The following is a 22549-nucleotide window of genomic DNA, read 5'->3' as shown; positions in this document are numbered from 1 at the left end:
TCTTCTCTTTTTTTTATTTTATTTCCACACCAAAAAATTTCAACAAACAATTTTGCAGCATGCAAATTATTTCCTTTCACTGCTGCTCGCCATAATCACAAAATAGCTTATGGCAAGACGATTGGAGAAGCAAATACTGTCCTAAAGATGAAAAAAAAGAAAAAATTCTTTTGTTTAAAGAAAAGTTTTCAATTTTTTTTTCTTCCTTTATGCTTCTTGTGGCTGTGGGGATGATAAAGTTTTATCAAAACTTTTTAATTCTTTGATAATTCAATTCACTTTTGACATTCTGTGTGGCATTCTCGATGGCACTTAAGAAAGCATAATGAATGCAAACAATGAGAATTTATTCAGTTCTTATGATCTTAATATTTTTAGCACTTTTTTTTAGGTGGGGTTGAATGTTTACTGATTGATTTTGTGTTGGCTGTGGTTGAGTTCGGGTTTGGAGTTTGTTTGTTGATATTGTCTAGTTGGGATTGATTTTAAGTGTGATTTAGGTTTACTAGTCATTACCAGGAAAACATGGTGCAGGAGGGCATTCAAAGGGGTAGGAGGGTTGGTGGTCATTCCCCTCTAACCGGATTTAGGTCAAAATTATTCAATTTTCGATTGTTCTTCGCGAAAAAATCCCAAATTTAATTGAAATTCATTCAAAAACTACTCAAACCAACCCTCTTCCCCTACCCCTTGGCTACGCCTCCGGTACATGCTCATGAAATCACTCACAACCTACCAAATATGCACTCCATCCACAATTATCACTCAACATCCCCCCAAACTCTTACTTATCGAATTTTATTTTCAATAATCATTAGGGGTTTCAATCCCGGGACAAAATCTCAATCCCGGGATTACGGGATTTGAAATCTCAATCCCGGGATCCCGGGATTAATCCCGGGATTGGATGATGAAAAAAATATCAAGTTTTTAGTCGAATTCAAGTGCAAATGTAATACTAATAGTTTTATTAGAAATTTTGAGGATGAAAAAAATCATTTCCAGTACACAAAAATGTGTTCTAAATAGTTAACAAAACAAATTAATGACAAAAAATTGCCAAGATTTGTGATTTCAAAGCCGAAATCAAGATGTCAATATCATGCTTTCTCAAAATCCCAATTTCGATAGATTTTTGGGATCGGGAATAGAAATTTCTCGGGATTTTTCGGGATTCCCCGGAAAATCCCGATATCAAGAAAGCATAATCAACACAGAATTTGCCTAAATTTTTGAGATCTTTGGTGCGCATTAACAGAATTTTAAGAAATTACAAACAAATAAATTTAATTTCTGGCCTTTCAAAACATTAAAAATTTAATATGAATTTTTAAAAAAATTTTCAATCAATTTTTGTTATTTGATACTGAAAAGCCTCATTTTTAACTTTAACCTGAAAAATTGTGGATGAAATTACTATATTATATTATTAGACATGATTTTCAAACGTGTGGTTCTTAATTTTTTTAAAATTTTAGACTTTAAACTTGAAGTTTTTGTATCAACTTCAAATAAATTCTCAATCCCGTAATCCCGGGATTGAAGCTTCTCCAATCCCGGGATTTCGGGACCGGAAAAACGTCCGGGATCCCGGGATCCCGGGATGCGGGATCCCGGGATTGAAACCCCTAATAATCATTCAATTGCTTTCCGCATTTTTAAGCGCGATAAGCATGTCCACATAAACGCTGAAAAATATTCAATTAAAAAATGTGAAAATAATTATAAACTGGATCAATTATCATTTCAATTCAGTATTCAGCATTAATATTCACTTCACAAATTATCCATTTTATTATGTTTGAAGAGTATAAATTAATAATGAAGCTGAGGATATAAAAAAAAATCCATTTAACTTTTTTTTTTCTTCTCCGGATTCGAGTGCTTCCGGAATAGCTTTATGCTCTTTTTATAAAATGTATAAAAGTATAAAAGTTCACATTCCCATTGGATTATGTAAAAATGTGAGTTTTAAAATCGTAATTTGTGTAGCATTGCTGTTAAATTTATAAATAAGTGACGATGTGTAAGAATTTTATGAGTTTGCTACGCAGTGCTGGAAGGAGCTGTGTGGAAGGAATGTTTCTCTAAGAATGATATTTATGATTTTATATGCAATATTTGTACGACTTTTTAAACGAGTTATAGTGGCTCGGTGGTGGAATGGTTTAGTACTTAGGTACCTAGTTATTGGAATACCGACCCAGCGGTCATGGGTTCGAGACTCGGCAGGAGAAATTCTTCGACAGTCCTTTTTTGACTCATTTCTAGTGTAAACACCGCTCATAGCAGAGTTTGCGCACCTTTTAAAGGCAAACAGGCACCTGTTTCAGTCCAAAAACCGTACAATTTCTTGATAATTTGTATGGTTTTGTAAGAAATTGTACAGTTTTTGTCTGTTACAGATGCCTGCTTTGCAACTCTTGTTCATAGCCCTCTTTTGAAGGCAACAAGCAGTAATGTCATCAATTGAGTGTTTCTGGTTCTACTATAAACTGTGAAGGCCAACTAAGTGCGATGGTCTGGCGCATCTTCACTCAGTCTTGGTCTTAGAGACTCTTATAGTCCTCCAGACACTCATAGAGAGCTCTCTTAGCTTGAAAACGTTCATAATATGTGAACTGATCCGAAAATTAAGTATAAAAGACACTTTACTGAGATCACCTATCGTCCTGTCATGTTAAACGTATTTGTCTACAATATCCATGAATTCTCCTATTCTAGACACTTATATCAACACCACCACTGCCTCTATAAAAGCAAGCATACCTTCGAAAATTCTTCATCTTATTACTCCCAAAAGGACCTCCATTGCGTTTCTCGCGTTATCGCTCCCAAATAGCAATTGAAAAAATTTTCTATTGCGATGGCAAATTTTCTGTCTTACTGCCTCCCATCCGTATACACATTTTCTCACCTCTACCATTTGCAATAAATTTTAACTGAAAATGTTTTTTATTATTATTCTCCTTGTTGATGTTGATATCGCTCGTAGGGTTTTTTGTATTTTCATTGTTTGCTCATGTTATGTGTTATGTGGCAAATAAGTTAGTATGAGACGATGGGAAAAAAGTATACATTGCAAGCTAATTAAACTTTGTACCATTCGCAATAAATTAAAATTTTCTCTCTATTCACTTCTTTTTCTTCTTTCCTCTTTGCTTCCTTTCATTTTTCTTTGCTTGTTTATCGCGTGCCTGTATGTATCTCATGTTAACAAGGCAGTCATAGGAAAAAGGGATGGAGGAGATGAAGAAAATGAATCAAGTGTGGATGGTTATGAGGACTTTTAGGGTTTAGAGCGACTTTTGGAAGGAAGGACGGACAGCGTTCGGACCTAAACTGACAGCATTTTAACTAAAATTGTCAGCAATTGAACTAGAATTGACAGCAATTGAACTAATATTGACAGCATTTGAATCAAAACTAACAGCAATTGAACTATAATTGACAGCATTTGAACTAAAACTGACAGCAATGGAACTAAAACTGACAAAAATTGAACCAAAACTGACAGCAATTGACCAGCAATTCCCAAACTGCTCAAAATTCTTCAATCTCTTTCCTAAATAATCAGCTACAAAAAATGAGAGGAAGCACAAAAATGGCCATAATTCATTGTAAAAACAAAAGAAGGCGAAAGTTCACAAGCGTGATGGAGAAAAGAAAGTAAGGAGCTTTATCGAGTGGAGAGATGAAAAAAAAAAGCTACGTGTACAAATTCCAGCAGCAATTTGTAGCACTTCATAAGAAAAAAGGGAGCCATTTTGATCGTGAAGGAATGCCCTTGATACTCGTAGAAAATTATAAATTTTTCGTTCGTGTAATTAATAGCTTAGTATCATTCTGAGACAAGTACTTTGCGATTGCATATTAATGAAGAGGAAAGAGGAGAAAAGTTCATGTTTTTGAGATATATTTCGTTATGAATATGATTATTATATGATGGTGAAACTAATGAAATTGCTTGAGATGAATGATTAATTATGAAGCAATGGTGTGGCTTGATGCATAAATGAGAATGATTTAGAAGCTTTTAAGCTGCTTTAGTGATACTTTCATAGAATAACGGTTATTTGAAGTTTAAATTGAGTTGATAAATGGATTAAAATTCAAATTTTAAGGGTTTTTAACAGCATGTCTTGATTTTAGCCTTTGTAATGCCGGGAGCGTCATTAAGATCCTTGTCACATCGACAGGATTCTGTGCATCGATTGGGAGATTGGCTTCTGATGTGAATCGAACCCACGCACTCACAAAATGACTCTTGATGATCTTTTGCCTAGCAGAGTCGCCCATATATGGCTACATACCCGAGATTCCACGCCAATCAGACACATCAATCCCATCTGCAGATTCCAGCATTGTCTTGATCTCAGTCTCGTCACTTCAAGCCCTTACTAATAAGTACTCACAACTCCATCTATTCCCAACACATCCAAGACACCAAGCTACACACCATATCACAATCTACACAAAATAAACAATATTCAAGCCCAAAAAAAAACAAGTCAAAAAAGAAGAAAAGAAAAAACATTTCAAATTCATATCAATTTAAACATCCAAAAACATATGACAGAAAAACGAATTTTCATTGATGAAAGAAAGCATTTACGTTAAGAGGAGGGGATGCAAAGAAGAAAAAAGGAACCCTGAATTGGGGTTCAATGATGTGTTAGAATAATATATGAAAGTAAAGAAATATTCATCGATGAATAAAAAAAAAGGGATCGAATTACATTCTTGTCATCATTTTTCCTCATCTTCTTACAGCTGATGCTCTTAAAGTTAATATACATGATAAAAGTATGGTTGTACATTTCCTACATACATGATTTGAGAGTTTGTTATGTTGATCATTTTTTGAGAGGCTTGTTAAAGGAAATTTTGTGAGTTTAGAGTAGGTATGAAGCACATGAATGGTGTTGGAAGGTATGAATTTGGATTTTGGATGTGCTTTAGATGGTATGTGTATTTAGTATGGCTTTAAGGTAGCCATGCGCCACTTATGGAGAAAGAAGGAGTTTTACCGATAAAAAACACTAGAAAATTGAATAATTTTGTCCAAAAGAGCCTCCTGGCTTATTCGACACTCTTTGATACCCGCTGACACCCTCTGACAACCCATGACACCCCCTGACACCTCATGACACCCATTGGCATCTCATGACACCCTCTGGCATCTCTTGACACCCTCTGTCATCTCTTGAGACTTAATGACACTCTCTGAAACCTCTTGACACTCCCTGACACCTCATGACACTTTCTGACACCTTCTGACACCCCTCAACAGCCTTAGACACCTACTGATACAACCTGACACCCTCGAAATCATCCTGGACGATGGGAACTTTCAGATTTTTGTCTTAGCAATTTGAGGTTGCCCTAAGAATGAATGGAAGGGTATTTGCACCCAAAAATCCACCAATGCTTGCCAGTTACACCTCTGTACTCTCTACTTTGACTCCCCAAAGCCAATGCCCGTGCAAAAAGAAATCAAATTTTCCTCTTAAGTGCATAATTTGCTTCTTAATCTGCTTCCATGCTCATCCATGTCTTTTGCTTTGAGTCGTCAAAAGATGACATTTTAATGTTCAGTTCTTTCATATTAAATATCAAAGGAGAAAAAATGTAGTTTTCAGCATTGACGTCAGTAATAAATTTAACATATCCCGAGCAGCACAAGTATGTTGATTCATTCGAAGTCAGTCAACAGGTCGACATGATCCAATCATGATTGGAATTCCAAGATCAAGCTAGAATCATGCCAACCTGAAGCCTGATTTTTGATCAATTAACTAATTTATGCTCCTCGGGATTCATCTCCTTCGACTAACATTCTATGTCACTTTTCAGTATCAATTTGCATGAAGCATACTACTCTAAACTTTATCTAAAGTTCTATGATGCAAGTTGAAATACTTTGAAGCGAGCATGGCTGTAGAAAAAAATGGCATTCAATTTGCTTCATCCAAGCAAGAAGTTAGATTGACAAAGTAAATGCTCATAGATGAAAGTGTAGGATGTTACTGGAGTCGGGATATGGATGGATGTGGCGCAATGGATGGTGTTAGATGTTAATGGCGGTTGATCTTATTGAATTTGAGGGCATTTGTCATTAGTTGGGTTGGGTTAAGAATTACAGGCCTGAATTACTTGCGTTTCAGGAAAACAGGTCCGCAATGACTGCATTTAAGAGTCACAGGAATGCATTTCTTGTCTTTTTGAGAAGCAAATCTGAATTTTCTGCTATTTAGAGACGCAGGCCTGCATTTACTGAAATTTAGAGGCGCAGGCTTGCATTTAATGCCATTTTGAGGCGCCGGGTTGCATTTTCAGTTTTTTAAAGAGACGTAGATCTACATTTCTTGAGTTTTAGATGCGCAAACCTGCATTTTCTACTTTTTATAGGAATTTTAGAGGCTCAAACCTATATTTCCTGCGTTTTAGAGACATTGGTCTGCATTTATTGCGTTTCAGATGCTCAAGAATGCATTTACTTTGTTTAAGAGACACAGAACTGCATGCTTCGACTGTACCTTGTAGTTTTTGTATTTTTGCCTGCAATTCTGCGCTTTTGGATGAATTCTAATAGTTAATGACTGTGCTAACCCTCGAAATCCTCTATTTTCATGTTCATGCTGGAGTATTAGCCATTATAATCCAGAAATTCATTAAAAACTAATCCTAATTGAGCCAGCACCTGGGGTATGGATCGTAAAAATGGAAGAATTGAGTTTTGACTCCCCAGAACCTCCACATCCCCTGAATACTTCCCTTAGCAGCACAGTACATCACAAAACGAGCTAAAAAGAATTTCCATCAATTTAACAAATTCATTCCGAAAGTTTTACGGCAACGATTTCAAAAGAAGAAGTGAAAGAAAAAGGAGGAGGAAAGGAGATGGAAATTTAACAAAAAAAGATGAAGATGATGAGAAGCAGTTTGTGTGAGCGACGAGAGCAGCAGTACTGTAAAAAAAAGGGAATATATATGCGGGGAGGGTAAACTTTTATTTAATTTAAATGTTGAAATGGAAAATTATTAATGGTTCAATGCATTTCTCTTTGTGATGTGAAAAGAGAAGAGATGGAGAATGAAAAAAAAAAGAATCGCTTTTGCTACTGAAATGTGAACGGTTTGGCTGACTGATGGAATGTAATGTAATGCATTCATTCATTCAGGATCGAGTTAATGGAATTTTTGATAGCAGAATAATTTTTTCTTTCTCTCCTATCCATTCTATGTATTTATTTATTTTTTCTGTCTCCCTTTTTACTCTTTTTCACTCTGTTTTTTACGTTTGGATGTCCTCAGTCAGAGTTGGAATGCCATGTGGAAATGCATGAATTTATGTTAATTTTTTGCTGGAATTTTGACAAAAAATGCTAAATTAGGACGAATCTTGAAAAATTCTACCAAATTCTATCAAATTTCATGGACTGCAAACAAAACAAAATGCAAACCTGGAGCCTGCGACGATCTATAACAATATATAAGGTACAGCCGAAAACTACAGGTCTGTGTATCTAAAATGCAAAAGATTCAGTCCTGTGGTTCGTTGCCCAAAGTTTTAAAATGGAAGAGGAGTTCAATCAACTTGGATCCTCGATTAATTCGACATCGGATGTGAGTTTGGAAGTGCGTAAGCGGATGCAGTCGCGATATAGTGCTTTCAGAACTCTTAGGCACCTTTTAACATCCAAAAGTTTATCGAGAGTCACCAAAAAGAATATTTATAAAACGTTGATTAGAATAATCGAATTAAATGGATCTGAGACCTAGAATACAACGGCTGGAGACAAAGGAGCACTTGGTGTCTTCGACAGACGTGTATTGATAACGATTTATGATTCCACCAAAGATGGCGAGGAATTTGGAAGCAAATATCAGAATGAACTTGATGAGTTATTTTAGGATGCTGGATATAGTGAAAAGACTGCGAATAAATCGGTTAAAATGGGCTGGTCATGTCAAAAAAAGACCAGATGATGCCTTAATAATTAAATTGACAATCTATTCCTTCTGAATGGAAAGAGATCTCGAGGAAGACCAAAGACCTCATGGGATTGCTGTGTGAGTATCGATGTAAAATTTTTGGGCAACGATGTAAACTGACAAAAGTTACCTAGAGACAGATCCAGCTTCCAACGAACTCTTAATGCTGCAATGGGTCCTCGATCACCTTCGTCAAGAAAGTAAAAAAATTCCAACTGTCCCCAACCCTGCCTGCATCAAAGAGAGTTGAAGTGTTTGAAGATTTTTTTTTGTACATATTTTATTTTCAACTCGAAAAATTGTCACGAGGAATTTACAGAATCCCAATCCGATTTGTGACACGTTTAAAAATATGTGTATATAAATTTCAATGATATAAAAAAGAATTCAATTCATCCAGCCACATCATCTCAATTTGTCGGTGCCTATTCAATCATAAAATAAAAAAAAAAAAAATCCATTTCCATCTTATTCCATCTTAATTCCTTCACAATTAATTCACGTCGATTTCAGATTCAATTAAGTACTTTAGTTTTAAATTAACTTTTAATTAAATTTGCTTATTATTCATTCTTGAATGCACGTTTAAAATAATTGGACGATGAATAATGATTGCATTTCAATGAATATATAAAGGATGTACGAAGGAGACGATGAAAGAAGTTGAAGAAAAAAAAAAAAATGAAGATAAACTTTCCACTTTTTTATTTTGTTGTTGTTGTTGCTTCCTTCACTTTGTTTGTTTGAAATTTTTTTTTCAGCTGCTGAACTGACAGCGCTTACAGTTGGAAAGTTAATTAACTTTTTAAGATGTGGAATGTTAATTATTTAGAACACTTACTTATTCATAATTTATTAATGAAAATTTCTTAAAATGTTATGGATTGAGTGGCTGATGAAGATCTGTATTGTTGAGGTGGTGATTAAGAGGTAGACATGATTGGATTTTTATTAAGACTTTGGTATTGTTTGAAGCTAATTCGAATTGCATAAATTGGCATATTGAGCAGAAATCAGACCTCTGGACTGCTTGACTCTGATTTGGTGTCAGATACTGATTATGGCTTCTTTATGGCATCTTACTTACTTCCTTGGCCGGGCCGAACGGGGGCCCATTGCCGTAGGGCTGCTTTATCATTCGATAACTTCTGCCAATTCGGAATATTGAGAACTCTAACATCCTTATCAACACAACTAATCCAAGACATTTTCGGTCTTCCTCTTATGGCATCTAAAGAATATAAACTATGACCATTTTAATCATTATTTGTCTAGCAAATAACAATCTCCTCCCTTAAAAATGCTAATGAAATGAAAAATCATTAGTGTCCATTCTTAGAGATAGTTTTATGATTTAAAATCAGTCGATACCAGAATAATTCGATGACACAGAGCTAATGCTTCAAACTATGATGTCTACTTGTCGATATATTACGCCTCGTTTTGCCGTTCACCATGCCAACCAAATAAAGTGCATCAGAGTTAGTAGGACTTCAGAAGTCGGACTCCTCTGTATTCCAAAGTCCGACTCCATGAAGGATTCATTTAGGACTCCATTTTAGACTTTACAGGAGTTATACTTAGGATTCCAGAGGACTCCGACTTCCGGAGTCCTTCCAACTCTGTCCATGATTTGCTTATGAGATTGACGTCGATCCAAATTTTAGTTTGAATCAAATTTTCGACACTTTAAGGGAATTCTTAGAAAATTCAGTCTCAAAAAATCTCAAGACAAAGACCAAGACTTTACAGTCTAAGTACTGTTCCCTAGAATCCATAGCTCAACTATGCAACCCCCCAAAAAAATCAATTAAAATTCTCACATTTTCATACAAACTTTTTCATAATTTTAAATATCTCGTCACACATCACATCCATACATGCACAACTATAACGATGCGGAAAAACTTTCAACTTAAAAAGCAAAAAATTTTCATCCTGCTTAGCGGAAGTTTTGTCATTAATTCATATAAAAAGGAGGAAAAAAAAAATTCTTGCTGACAATTTTTCTCGCTCTTCATCCTCAATTTTTTTAACAATAACTTTCTCATTTGCTTTTGTCATAATCTTGTGCATCTCGTCTTCGTCTACGCTTCATTCTTATTATTTTCTTATTCTGTCACTCTTGAAAGTTTCTCTAGCATCGCTGAATTTCTTTTTTTGCGTAATGAATATTATAATCTATACTTTTTTCTAGGTCTTTTCATATTGTAGTTCGTGAATTATGAAGCAACGTCAATGGCTTAATTTATAATGATGAAATGTCTTCCTGACATACTTAAAGTGTAGTGGGAGTTATGAACAAATTTAGAATAGATATATGTTGTCTGAATCTGTGTTGCTCAAGGTTTTATTGTGGTATGGCATACCGTGCGGCAAAGGAACAACACATTCTCTTCTTATTTGGTGGGTATGGGACCATGACACATCCTTGGAGACAAGACAAGTCCTTAATCGTCGACGAAAGATTCAATACTTCTTATTCTCCTTGGTGGGCATGGTGTCAAGGCACACATTAGTTTTTAGCCACCGCTGAAACCAAATACGGCAGAGAGTCAACTCCCGCTCCCTATCTCAATCTTTGGTGCACACGGTGCTATGACACATCGTGTTGGTAAGCCACGACTGATATCGGAAACTGCAGGGGCTTGCCAGACATTTTTAAAGGGGGTTTGGGGGTCCACTTCTTTCAACCCTATCCACTTCTCCTCTCCCATCCTCCCATCATGTAGAGGGGTTCCCCATCCAGTCATCATGAAAACGTCTCTAGCACAAATCATGCGGAAGTAATACGCACACAGTTTGACCAACACCGCATCCATATGTCATGCCGCTGCACACAGCTTGCACAACACTGTGATCTCTAAATGACAAACTATCACCCAAATCCCTTCCATTCCCACCCATTTCCCAAAAATTACCTCCCATTCACATAACAAGCTTTACATTCTCATCATTATTGAACTTTATAATGTTGGTCATTTTTTTTTTTTATTATTATTTCAACTGTTAATTTAAACTACATACAATACTCGAAACTTAATGGATGTAACTACAATATTTTTTTTTAATTGTCATCATTATGGTCATTGCCATTTTCAGTTAATTCATGATCATTGTCATGTCCATTCTCATTATCATGATGACCATTTGTAGTTGTTCCATTTTCATGAATATCATTTTCATGATGTCCATTAACTCCATTTGTTGTTACAGGCTCCTCTGTTGAGTGCTCTAAATGTACTTCTGTGTCAGTTCCATCATCATCGTGCTTCTTCTTGTGACCTTTTGACTTTTTAGTCTTATCATGTCCATCATTTTCTAGTGCTTTGATGCGTCGTTGTGTCTCTTCGTTTATCATCGAGAAGAAGTCCTTGTCGGCTGTTTCGATGAGTGCTGGAAGGTATGGAATATTAGTATGAGAGTTATTGGTCATGTCTAGTGCATTAGAAGCATTGAGAGGATCTGAGGAGCACGAGATGGCTCAACATTTAGGAAATATGTATTTAACAGACTATCTAACATAGTTATTGCTCAGATATCACCAAGGCATAGACAGCAGCTGTGATTAAACTGCATTTTGAATATATAGACTAAACCAGTGGTGCACAACCTTTTATTTTTGGCGGCACACCTTGGAAATAAGCGTCAATCATAATTGCACACATTATACGGTTCATGGAACATAAATCAATTATTGTCAACACACTGGAGTGCCGCGGCACATAGGTTGCCCACCACTGACCAAAACTCATATAATTTCTATGCACGACACATAGACAGTTCACAAAAAAGTGCCCAAAGTACTACAAATCCACTACAATAAAAAAAGAGAGTCCATAATTCACCAAGACAATCTCATATAAAGCAACAACAATAGCATATCCTTACGGGGGAAATAACCATTATGATAAGATATTTTATAACCCGTACAAATAAACTAGATAAAGTCATGTCTATGTTCATTGATTGCTCTCTAAGGAACATGAGATTCAATCTTCTATATAATGCACATAAATCCTCAATAACAACAACAATAAGCATGCAGCATCAACATTAACACACCATAATAATCTGCAATGTAATAAATTAAAACAAACCTTGAACTAATTCGGGCTTGATCTTGGGTAAGTCATCTTGTACTTTATTCTCCTCCGGCGGCATTTCAGCTTGCAATTGCAATAAATCTGAAACTTTTGCATCCTGCAACTCGACTTGCTTCTTTAGCTTTATTTTTATTTCACGCAATTTTCCTTCGAGAATTTTCTCACGTTTGCTTTCACGATCGAGCATCTATCCAGGAGGTTATATGAAAAAGGAAAGAAAAAGGTTGAAATCTATGCACAGCAGCACAGCTCCTTTCTTTAATGAAGCATCATAATAAATGTGGGACTATAAATCGACAGGAAATCGCAAATGCTTGCGAATAATAAAAGGAACAAGAAGGAAGATGAGAATGAGGCACGGCATTTTACTCACAGCATTTAATATCGCTTTATCATTCTTTGCACTGAAACTCATGTTCTCTGATACTTCCATTAAATGTACGAATCCGCTTGCGCTACCACATGCTATCATTTTGCCTGATTCGTGGGGCTTTAGGCAACTTATGGCATGATCAGAAACCTAAAAAAAGAGAAAAGGAAAGGAAATGACAGGAAATGAGTAAAATGAAGGAAGTTTCTTCTACATCATTGTGCATCGTCATTCACACTGTGTTCATTCTACTTCATTATTGCATTCATTCCTTTAAATGTAGATGATGTCATAGACTGACCATTGAGAAATCATTACTACACATTTATATCACTTTATATTATTCATTCACAGTTATGGACATGTATGAAGAATTGCAAATTATCTAAGGATGTGGGAATTCAGATGGAAACAAGTTTGAGATGAAGGTGACTGGAGCGCATTTAGAGACTTGCTTACTTGGTAAGTTAAAACTAGATTTGGCTCGTCAAATAAGCAAGTAGGTTGACCGGGCAAGTTAGCAAGTAAGCATGTTAAGCTAGTCAAATGTCAAGTTTCAAGTCGAGTGTCGAGTCAAATGCCAAGTCAAGTATCAAGTCAAGTGTCAAGACAAATATCAAGTCAAGTCTAGTCTAGTCTTGCAAGTAAACAAGTTAATCAAGTCAAGTGTCAAGACAAATATCAAGTCAAGAGTGAAGTCTAGTCTAGCAAGTAAGCAAGTCAAGTGTCAAGTCAAGTAAGTCGAGTAAGTCAAGCAAACCAAGCAAGTCAAGTAAGTCGAGCAAGTCAAGTGAGTCAAGCAATTCAAATCAAGTCAAGTCCAAGCCAAGTCCAAGTCAAGTCCCAATTCAAGTCTCAAGTCAAGACACAAGTCAAGTCAAGTAACAAGTCAAGTCAAGTAAGCAAGCAAGCAAGCAAATTGCATTAATCCTTCATTACAGCTACTCTATCCCAGCCATCTGCTCCTTCATCAAGATAATCATTCAGCTATTAAATCAATTGGTCACTCAGTCAGCATGAGATTCAATTAAACATTAAGGCATTCACCATATATACACACAATGAATTCACAATCAGACCAGCTATCATGCAAAAAAAAAGAAAAAAATGCACAAATGAACAATTAGATGCACAGACACACAAAAAAAATAGAGAAAAGAGGAAATGACATAGAAAAAGGAACCTTAATAGTCAAGATTGGCTCGCTCTGCTGCTGCAATAAATCCCATGCTTCCACATTACCATCCATACGACTAAGATAAAATAATGAACATTTTGTTGGCGACCAACAGCCATCAGTAAGCTCAACATTGCAATATTTTGTCCATATAATGGAACTCTCTTTACAATCTTCCGACCAGATGCGAGCATTCCAATCTCCGACTGTGATGAAATTTTTAAAAAACGATGGATTGCGGGCTAACGTGTAGATGGGACTAGCATGACATTGCATCTGAAATGAAAAATTAAGATGTATAATGTGAGCATGTATATATCTTTGCTGGTCGTTCGTTCAAAACGAACTCATGCTGATGCCTGTTGTATATCTCGAAGGAAATATGAATAGGAAGAGGATGAAGAAAACCTTTCAATGACTAATTTTACATTCAATTGGTGTGTTTTCAGTTGCTGATGGGAATGAATGAATCTAGCCAAAATATACAGTTAGGGACGGCATCGAATTATGTCATTTTGTCGACAATGATGAACTTTTGTCACGAAATGTTGCGTTTTTTGCACTGATTCTGTTTATGATAACTATGTGCAATAAACAAGATCATGTCATTATATTGATGTAGCTTACAAGAACTGTAGATGAGACATGACATTTGCATGACTGTTGCCATTTCTGTTAATCAGTTTTAGGATTTGATTTAAATATTTTTGTCAAAATTTTTATTGTCAACTTGAGTGCAATTTTGTTGTTGTAGGACATGATTAGCAAGTACTGGAAGAGATATTGCTGGATATTATGAGATATTGCTGAATATTATGAGAAATTGCTGAATATTATGAAATATTCTTCTCATTTGGGTATTTGTACTGAGAAGTAATTGGTATGGAGCCTGGATATCCAAAATAGGAAGTTAGTCTTGTAATATGATTAGCTCAGGGGCCAGATTAGCTCAAAGGCTGAATTTAGATATATTTAGACATATGGACGTAATGATGTTTAGACACAGTAGAGTGTTGTTAATTTGGCATATAATGGGGCAGGTTACCTACTGAAAAGCTAATGAATCACTGTTCTGAGCTGTCCTCAACAGTGTGCCGCGAACACTAATGTGCCAAAAACCGTATTCCATGTGTAATCTCGGTCGCGGCTTATTCCCAAGATATGCTACTGATCTGCCTACTGTGAGTATCCACTCACAGAAAGGCTAACTAAGGTTTAATATGATTTTAGGCTAAACTAAATGTGTAAGTCGAAGTGCCACGGTGGCGTAGTGGACTCATTCATTGGTCCTTAACTATTTTTCACCAATCTAATGATCATGGGTTCGAGACTCGGTATAGGAAATATTTTCATATGTCCTTTTCTCAAACTTTATTTCTTGGAATTCAGCTTACAGTCTTTTTTAGTAGCCTGAAGGCAGTAATGTCGTCAAACAAGTATGGAGCTTAGTTGCTGTAACTATGAACTGTCGCTCCAAGCTTGAGTAAGAGTTTGGATGAACTCTAACTAGTTTAACTGCCACTATTCATCTTAAACTTTGATTGACCCAAGGTTGATGTCTGGATTGCATACATTTCGATCCCAGGATCGACAGCCATACTTGTATTTGAAGGATGGAATATCTACAGTTTGAGGATACTCCATACCCAACAGGAGAACTAAATGCATTAATTGCAGATCCAATATCTTAAGAATCTTATACCAATTCTCAGTTCCATCACTAACTGCGTCTTTAACACCATCACAATTAAGTTATATCCACACTCTATCTACCAAATCTCCAACATTCCATTCTAATGTCTTATAAGATTTCTCAATGGAACTTAAAACAATTGTCATGGAATATCTTAAAACAAATTTTTTGTTTTGTTCTATACAAAAAGTCCTAACCAAAAGATTTCTCATTTAAGTAAGACGTAGTATCCATTAAGATGTATATCTCGTCGGTTTTCTTCATTCCATCTCGCCTTTTTTTTTTACATTTCTTTCATCATCATCATGATAATATCAGTCCTTACCCGCAAAGTGATTTTCTCCATGGGTGTCTTTCCTTTACGATTGCAAAAGAACAGCATGCCCTGTTCAGATCCAACCATAAAACGAGTTGGTATTGTTGTTTCATATTCAAGAACAGAAATACCATAAGAGCGCTCAAGAAATTGTTCATCTGATTTTACAGGATCCATATAAAGTACATCAAGTCGTTCCGTAAACTTTCTCGTATCCCACCATATAACTTGACCATCAGAACCACCCGAAAAACACTCACTGCCTGTTTTACTGTTAATCCATAGGACAGAATTAACACTTTCACGATGACATATTTCACGCGGTGTACTTGCCACACATAACGGACCAGCACGTGTATCAAATGTACAACATTGTCCATTCTGTTGTCCACTAACCAAAATATTTGTATCTTTTTGATGATACTCAATGCATGTTGATGGACTCGTTGGTGATATTGTATAGAGTGGTCGATTTGGATTCTCTGTCTCCCATATGTATGAGTTGAATGATACACGACCGAATGCATTTTTTTGAAAATTTGTATCACAATATGTAATGGCTAGTTTGCTACCTCCATCTCCTGACCATGATAAATGGCTAATTGGACGCTACAAAATAAAAGAACAATGAGGACATGAGCTTTTAGTATAGGAATTGTAAGCAGACATCATCATGAAGATGTGTAATTCATGTGCTGTATATAAGGAATAGCATTGGAAGTGCTCATTAAAAATGTAAAATGTAAATATTTATGTTAATCTGGGTGGGATTATTAACTGATTAATTATTCAAGGCATTCGACATCAACTTTTTTAATTACTGTTCCGAAGAAAGTTAAAGCCTAGGATTTTTTTGTTAAGAAAATTGAATGAGGCATTGTAGATGTGGAAGTTAATGCCATGATTAGTGTAAACAGGTGCTTTGAAGGAACAAGAAGTCAATAATTCAAATGTTTGTAGTTTTTGTGGGAAGATCTTGTTGTTGTTGTTGTTGCTTGAATTAAGTGAGATTTACATAACTTTTGGGTTTAAAGTAGCTAGTAGGAGGTAGGGAGGGTAAGTAGGAGGGTTCAATGATGTCAAGCTGATCAAAAGCTTATTAATCATGTGAACATTTTCGGTAATTTAATTAGTTCTTTATTATTTGACAGGAGCTCATTCCTCTGGTATTGGTACGGAATGGTACAGGAGTATTACTCTGCCATGCTGCATAAGTGGACGATTAGACTGTTCCATGCTTCATGCAGCTGTACAGTACCGTATCATCTCGGAAAAATCGTCCAAAAGCTCAAAGTTGACTCAAATTACGCAAACTTTATAATCAGACTCAATTTGGAGCTTTGATCGGATGTCTCCGGTTTGATACGATGTCGTATAACCACAACGTTGGAACAGGGTAATGATGTACTTAGCATGACAAACAGAGTTGCAAAAAAGGCACCTGTGACAGGCAAAAACCGTTTTTGATTACAAAACCATATAAATTATCAAGAATTTGTACTGTTTTCGCCTGTCACAGACACCTGTTTTGCAACTCTGATGTCAAAGGAGTTCATCTGTTTGTACCAGAGATGTCAGATAGGTGCCTAGCTGTATCATGGTAACAATTGACATTGTCTACACTTTACCTATGAATAGGCCAACAAATTTGCATTCTTGTAGGTGCTAGAATATTGCTTTCGATAGATGACAACTCTGGTATGTGCAATATTGTACCAATATCTGAGAAATGAGTCCCTCACAAAGAGTTAAGTTGCTATATTTTGGATATAAACCCTGAATATGACACTGTCATGAGTTCTCAAGATAGCATCTAGTCATCCTGAACACATACTGCAATTTTGACAGTTGTACCCAAAAAAATTGAGCCAAAAACCTTATTTCCCATTTCCATCCACAATAATTAATTGGTATCATCTAGTTATCAGGACATAAAGTTTGACATGAAAGAATTTCCAAAATAATTTTTCAGTTTCCGATGTTTTGTGTAAAAAAAACGGAAATTTTTTAAGAAAATTGTAGAAAATCGGGTATCGTGCAAATTATGAAAATGATAAATTATGTCAATTTGATGCCATTTTATGTCATTTTAAGTTATTTCTCAACATTCCGTGACGTGAGTTGGCATGAATAATATGAAGTGAATTATTGCGATGTGATAAATTTGGGTTGGTTGAGGAAAATGTTATTTTTAGAAAGGAAGGTTCAGGAGGTTATGTTGATACTTTAAGGCAGTGTTGGGCAACTTGTGTGCCGTGGCACACTAGTGTGTTCTCAAAAAATGTTAGAAATGTCATGAGCAATATGTCGTGTGCAGTTTCTGTCAAGGTTTACGACCAAGGTGTGCCGCGGCACACAGATTGCCCAACAGTGCGTTAAGATATGCTTTTTCGTATAGCCTTGGTCGTCGTTGATAAGTCCTGCGTCATCTGGAGCAGGTCTATTAGTTATGGTTTTTAAATTTGACTTTCTATATGCCAAGAGAACGCGAGGGTGACCTAGCAACTCCTGGAAGGATAAATTGTGATAGGGATAGTGTTGCAGTTGTCCTTAGAAATCAGCAACTTGATGCAAGTGGTACAACCAGCTTCATGCGTCATCTAAGGGAGTATATTAATCACAATTGTTCTGTACGACCAGCGAAGCAAGTAAGTAAGTAGTTAACGTATGACTTGGGAGTATTCAGAGAGTATAGGTGGTGCAGTATGCGGAAGTAGGATCAATCTCCCCAGATTGAACTAAATTCCTCAATTTTCTAGAGTTTTTGACTTCCCGGAACATTTTTAAGTGAGTTTCTTACAATTGTGTTCAGAAAATTGGAATAGTCTGTAAGTTCCATAGATGTAGAAGCACCAATCTGCTCACCAGCCTACCTACCAACCCACATCACTTATCAAAGCCTTGTCTTTATGCTTTATCTACCTTAATAAATTCTTAATTAAATAAAATCAACAAATATGGCATAAATATTTAATTTAAAGTTATCTCAAGCATAAAACAATAATAACAATAATCATTAAGGCATAAAATATACACAAACATTTAAAATTTAAGTATAAAATGTAAATTATTTGAATACTTAATCAGTTTCAATCATGTTTATATCATAAACTACTTTATATTATGTTAATTGTCATGTTATTTTCATGAGTGCCTTTATATCGATTCCATACTGATGTATGCTTATGAAAACAAGTCATTAATATTGATAATGGCACAAAGATAGAGAGAGCAATGGAAATGCCACAAGATAAATTAAACAGCCTCAAAGAATACATATGGAAAATCCAAAAAAGGATCAAGTTAATTTATTTACTCACCGGAGTCTCCTCGACATCCTTGTAAACATACATCGTACGAGAATGACATCGATCGATAATTGGTGCCGGATCCAGATCCGAGAAATATTCCTCATAGATATTTACAGAATTATTTTGTAAAATGCAGAACTCGACTTTCTGTTTGGGGATTAGAATGTTGGTAAATATTGTTTTGGATGTAGACTGTTATGAATGGACATTTGACAGAGTTGGAAATTTGTCGAACTTAAAAGGACAAAATTATTGAATTTTTTCCTATTTTCGAATTTTCGAAATTCGAAAAATTCGAAATTAATTTCGAAAAATTCGAAATTCAAAATTAATTTCGAAAAATTCGAAATTCGAAATTTTAAACCTCAAAATCAAATAATCTTACTTGTGACGCAGCAAAAACCAAAATTAGGTAGAAAACCTGTTTAAAGTACCATTTTCAGCCAGACTGTTCCCAAAGAGGACCAAAATTCAATCCAGAAATCCAAACATTCTTTATTTCCAACCCTGCCCCTATCCCAAATTCCAACACTTACCTCTCCCATCCTTGGAACCTGTGTAATATACGTTTCATCCTTCTCCAACTTTCGACGATAACGCAATGTCTGTTCACTGTCTAAATAATTAACATCTTTTGGCCATCCACCCTCAGTGTGTAAAATTCCACGATTTTCTGTTGTCGTTGAGACTGTATTGACTTCACTCAATGAAAATTGTTTGCCCAATTGTGTTCCCTCGGATACTGGATTTTTTAATATATAGCTATTAAAGTCATCATAATTTGATGGAATTGACACCATAAGATATTTTTTGTCAGCAAATTGACATTGTCGACCAAATTCCTTTCGTTCTTTTTGATAGGCATATTGAAGGTCCGTCATTGTGTGGGCTGTGACTCAAATTCTTTTTGATTGATAAACTTTTTTTTTGTGACTTTTTTTCAATTCTGTCTTGGTCGAGAAATTCCTTTTGAAGTTTGAATGGAAAAAAAAAAATATAAATCACAAAGATGACTTTGATTGCTTTTTTTTCGTACTTTTTTCTAAAAATTCCACATTTAAAGCAAATAAAAACAGATTCACAAATATTGTGGAATAGACTCTGTGTAGCACTGACTCAGGGTAGAAGTAAATTGGCTTCGATTAATCAAACAACACAAAAAAATAACAAGAAAATGTGAAAAATGAAAATTACTATAGTAACGATGAGGTTTTGAGGGGTTGAAAATGTCAGAAAAAAGTATTCAGTCTCACATGTGATGCATGTTTGTAGTCCCTGTGGTTGGATGTTTCTTTTGTTTATTTTATAATGAAGAAATTCGGATTTTATGGATTGGAATTTTTTGAGGTTTAGGGATTTTAGGTTGAATTTGTAACGGAAAAATTCAAAAATTTTGAACTTTAACGGAAATTTTTGAATAATTTTTTGAACTTTGATGGAAGAAAATTTGAAATTTTGATCTTTGACTGAATTTTCTTGAACTTTTTCATGAAAATGCTATGAATTTTTGAACTTTAACGGATTTTTTGAACTTTTTCATGAAAATAATTTTAAATTTTGAACTTAAACGGATTTTTTTGAACTTTTTCATGAAAATGATTTGAGATTTTGAACTTTAACGGATTTTTTGAACTTTTTTAAGAAAATGATTTGAAATTTTGAACTTTAACTGAAATTTTTGAATTTTGTTCAAATTTCAAGTTTTACAAACAAAAAATAGTTTTCAACCTTCATCCATATCATGCACAAATCACCATAAAACTTTCCATTTCCCATTTTCTCCTTACCATACCCAACATAGTGCCATAAAATAATTTTTCATTTGACAACATAAATAAATTTTCAACAACTTTTACAAAGACTAAGAAGACGACGACAAGCTACAGATCGATAAAATGCGATGAAATCAATGTTGTCAATGTCATTCATACTTCCGCTAATATTACTAAGAATAAATTTTTCAAGCGCATTATGACAAAAATATTGTGTTGTGCTGGATTTTATTAGATTTAGCTAGCTGTTGTGCCTTATTTATTTGATGTACATTGTGTGGCATGGCAACGGAAATGTATTGGAATTTTGAGGAGACTTTATGTTCAAACCGAGCAGCACAGGGCGGCAAATTGCATTTTTGGGTATAAAATGGACCAGTTGTTATGACATTGGTGGGCAACCTGTGTGCCGCGACACACTAGTGTGCTGCTAAAAGCCATAAACCGTATGCTGTGTGCGGTTATGGTCAAAACTTTACGGTAAGTCACAAAATATACAAAGTTGCCCAACACTGTGTTGCTGTGACATTAGAGCAACTGTGTGTCCAACTGTTGCGACATAGTGATGCGACATACCAGTCCCCCAAGTGACTACACTGTGCTGTTCGGTCAATGCCTTCAGGACACCAAAATTATGCTGACATTTTTCGATCTGCAGCTCATTAAAATTCCGAACTTTTAATGATCAAATATTTGCTTTTAATTCCTGCAGAAACAATTTTTAATTCATCAATTTCACGTCGCAGCACTGTCAACAGCATCCATCGTAAGTTAATTGATGGTAATGCATCAATAACTTTATTTTTTATTCAGCTCCTTTCCCGTCAATTAAATATTTTTTTAATTGAATTATTTTATTTTAAGTGAGATAAAAAAAAACTTTTTTTTTTTGTCAACTTTGTCAATATTTCAGACTGAAAGGTGGAAAGAGGAAAATTATTAAAAATTAATTTCCACGTTAATGAGTCGTAATTAGTTCATTGCATTTTTTTTTCTGCATGAAATATTGAATTTTCCTTTTTGTATAATTTTATGCATGTGTAGTTTCTATAATATGCACTCGTTCACACGTGATCGATAATGAAAGAGCGAGAGAATGACAACTTCTGATGGCTGGTTTGATTGAGTAGTTAATTAATTTGAATAAATAACGGTCAAAATTAATTTGAAAAAATAACGGTCAAAATTAATTTGAATAAATAACGGTCAAAATAAATTTGAAAAATTACGATACTGATTAATTTGAAAAAATAACGGTCAAAATAATTAATTTGAAATTTAGAAGTCAAAATTAATTTGAAAATTAAATTTATTTGAAAAATAACGGTCAAAATAAATTTGAAAAAATGACGGACTTGACATCATTTCCACAGGAATCCCCTGCCAACTCCCACCTCTTCAACAATCAATTCCAACTTCATAAATAAACAATTTAAATTTTAATTCAATTTCACTTAATTATTCATCAATTTCAAGTCCAATAACAACCAAAAAAACAAAAATTCAAGAACCGAAGACAACAGAAGTCGTGAATAATAATTATGCAGACACAGAACCGAATGCAAAATTGAAATAGCTTAAGGTCACAATTTAGGAATGTAAATTTCGCTATTTAAGTTCATAATTAATATAAACAAAAACAATTTTTGGAGCTTCTGTGTGGATTTATGAATTTATAATATTAAGGCACTCGTCATTCACTCAGTTGCTTTTAAAGTGCCGAGTTGAACAACATTATAAAAGTGCTTTTCGGATAGAAGCTGTAAAACTTTTTATTACTATTTACATTTATTTTTTGGTGCAACA

At 35.0% G+C, this 22549-nt stretch overlaps 1 protein-coding gene across 1 annotated transcript; it reads right to left on the bottom strand.

Annotated features, from left to right (window-relative positions):
* Positions 1 to 11065: 11065 nt before the first annotated feature.
* Dnai2 (dynein, axonemal, intermediate chain 2) lies at positions 11066 to 20257 on the bottom strand. Its single transcript, XM_070646801.1, has 7 exons — positions 19508 to 20257; positions 18981 to 19118; positions 15670 to 16269; positions 13658 to 13927; positions 12478 to 12624; positions 12099 to 12291; positions 11066 to 11394 (listed from the first exon to the last, which is right to left on the bottom strand). Exons 1-7 carry the CDS (start codon positions 19850 to 19852, stop codon positions 11066 to 11068), a joined length of 2022 nt encoding a protein of 673 aa, XP_070502902.1. The 5' UTR covers positions 19853 to 20257.
* Positions 20258 to 22549: the final 2292 nt, after the last annotated feature.

The sequence above is a fragment of the Chironomus tepperi genome, unplaced genomic scaffold (genome assembly GCF_022539635.2).
Source record: "Chironomus tepperi strain 1889 unplaced genomic scaffold, CSIRO-AGI_Ctep_v1 contig_364, whole genome shotgun sequence".
In the NCBI taxonomy this organism is placed as follows: domain Eukaryota; kingdom Metazoa; phylum Arthropoda; class Insecta; order Diptera; family Chironomidae; genus Chironomus; species Chironomus tepperi.
The sequence above is the reverse complement of the archived record's forward strand: the minus strand, read 5'-3'. Positions and strand labels throughout refer to the sequence as shown.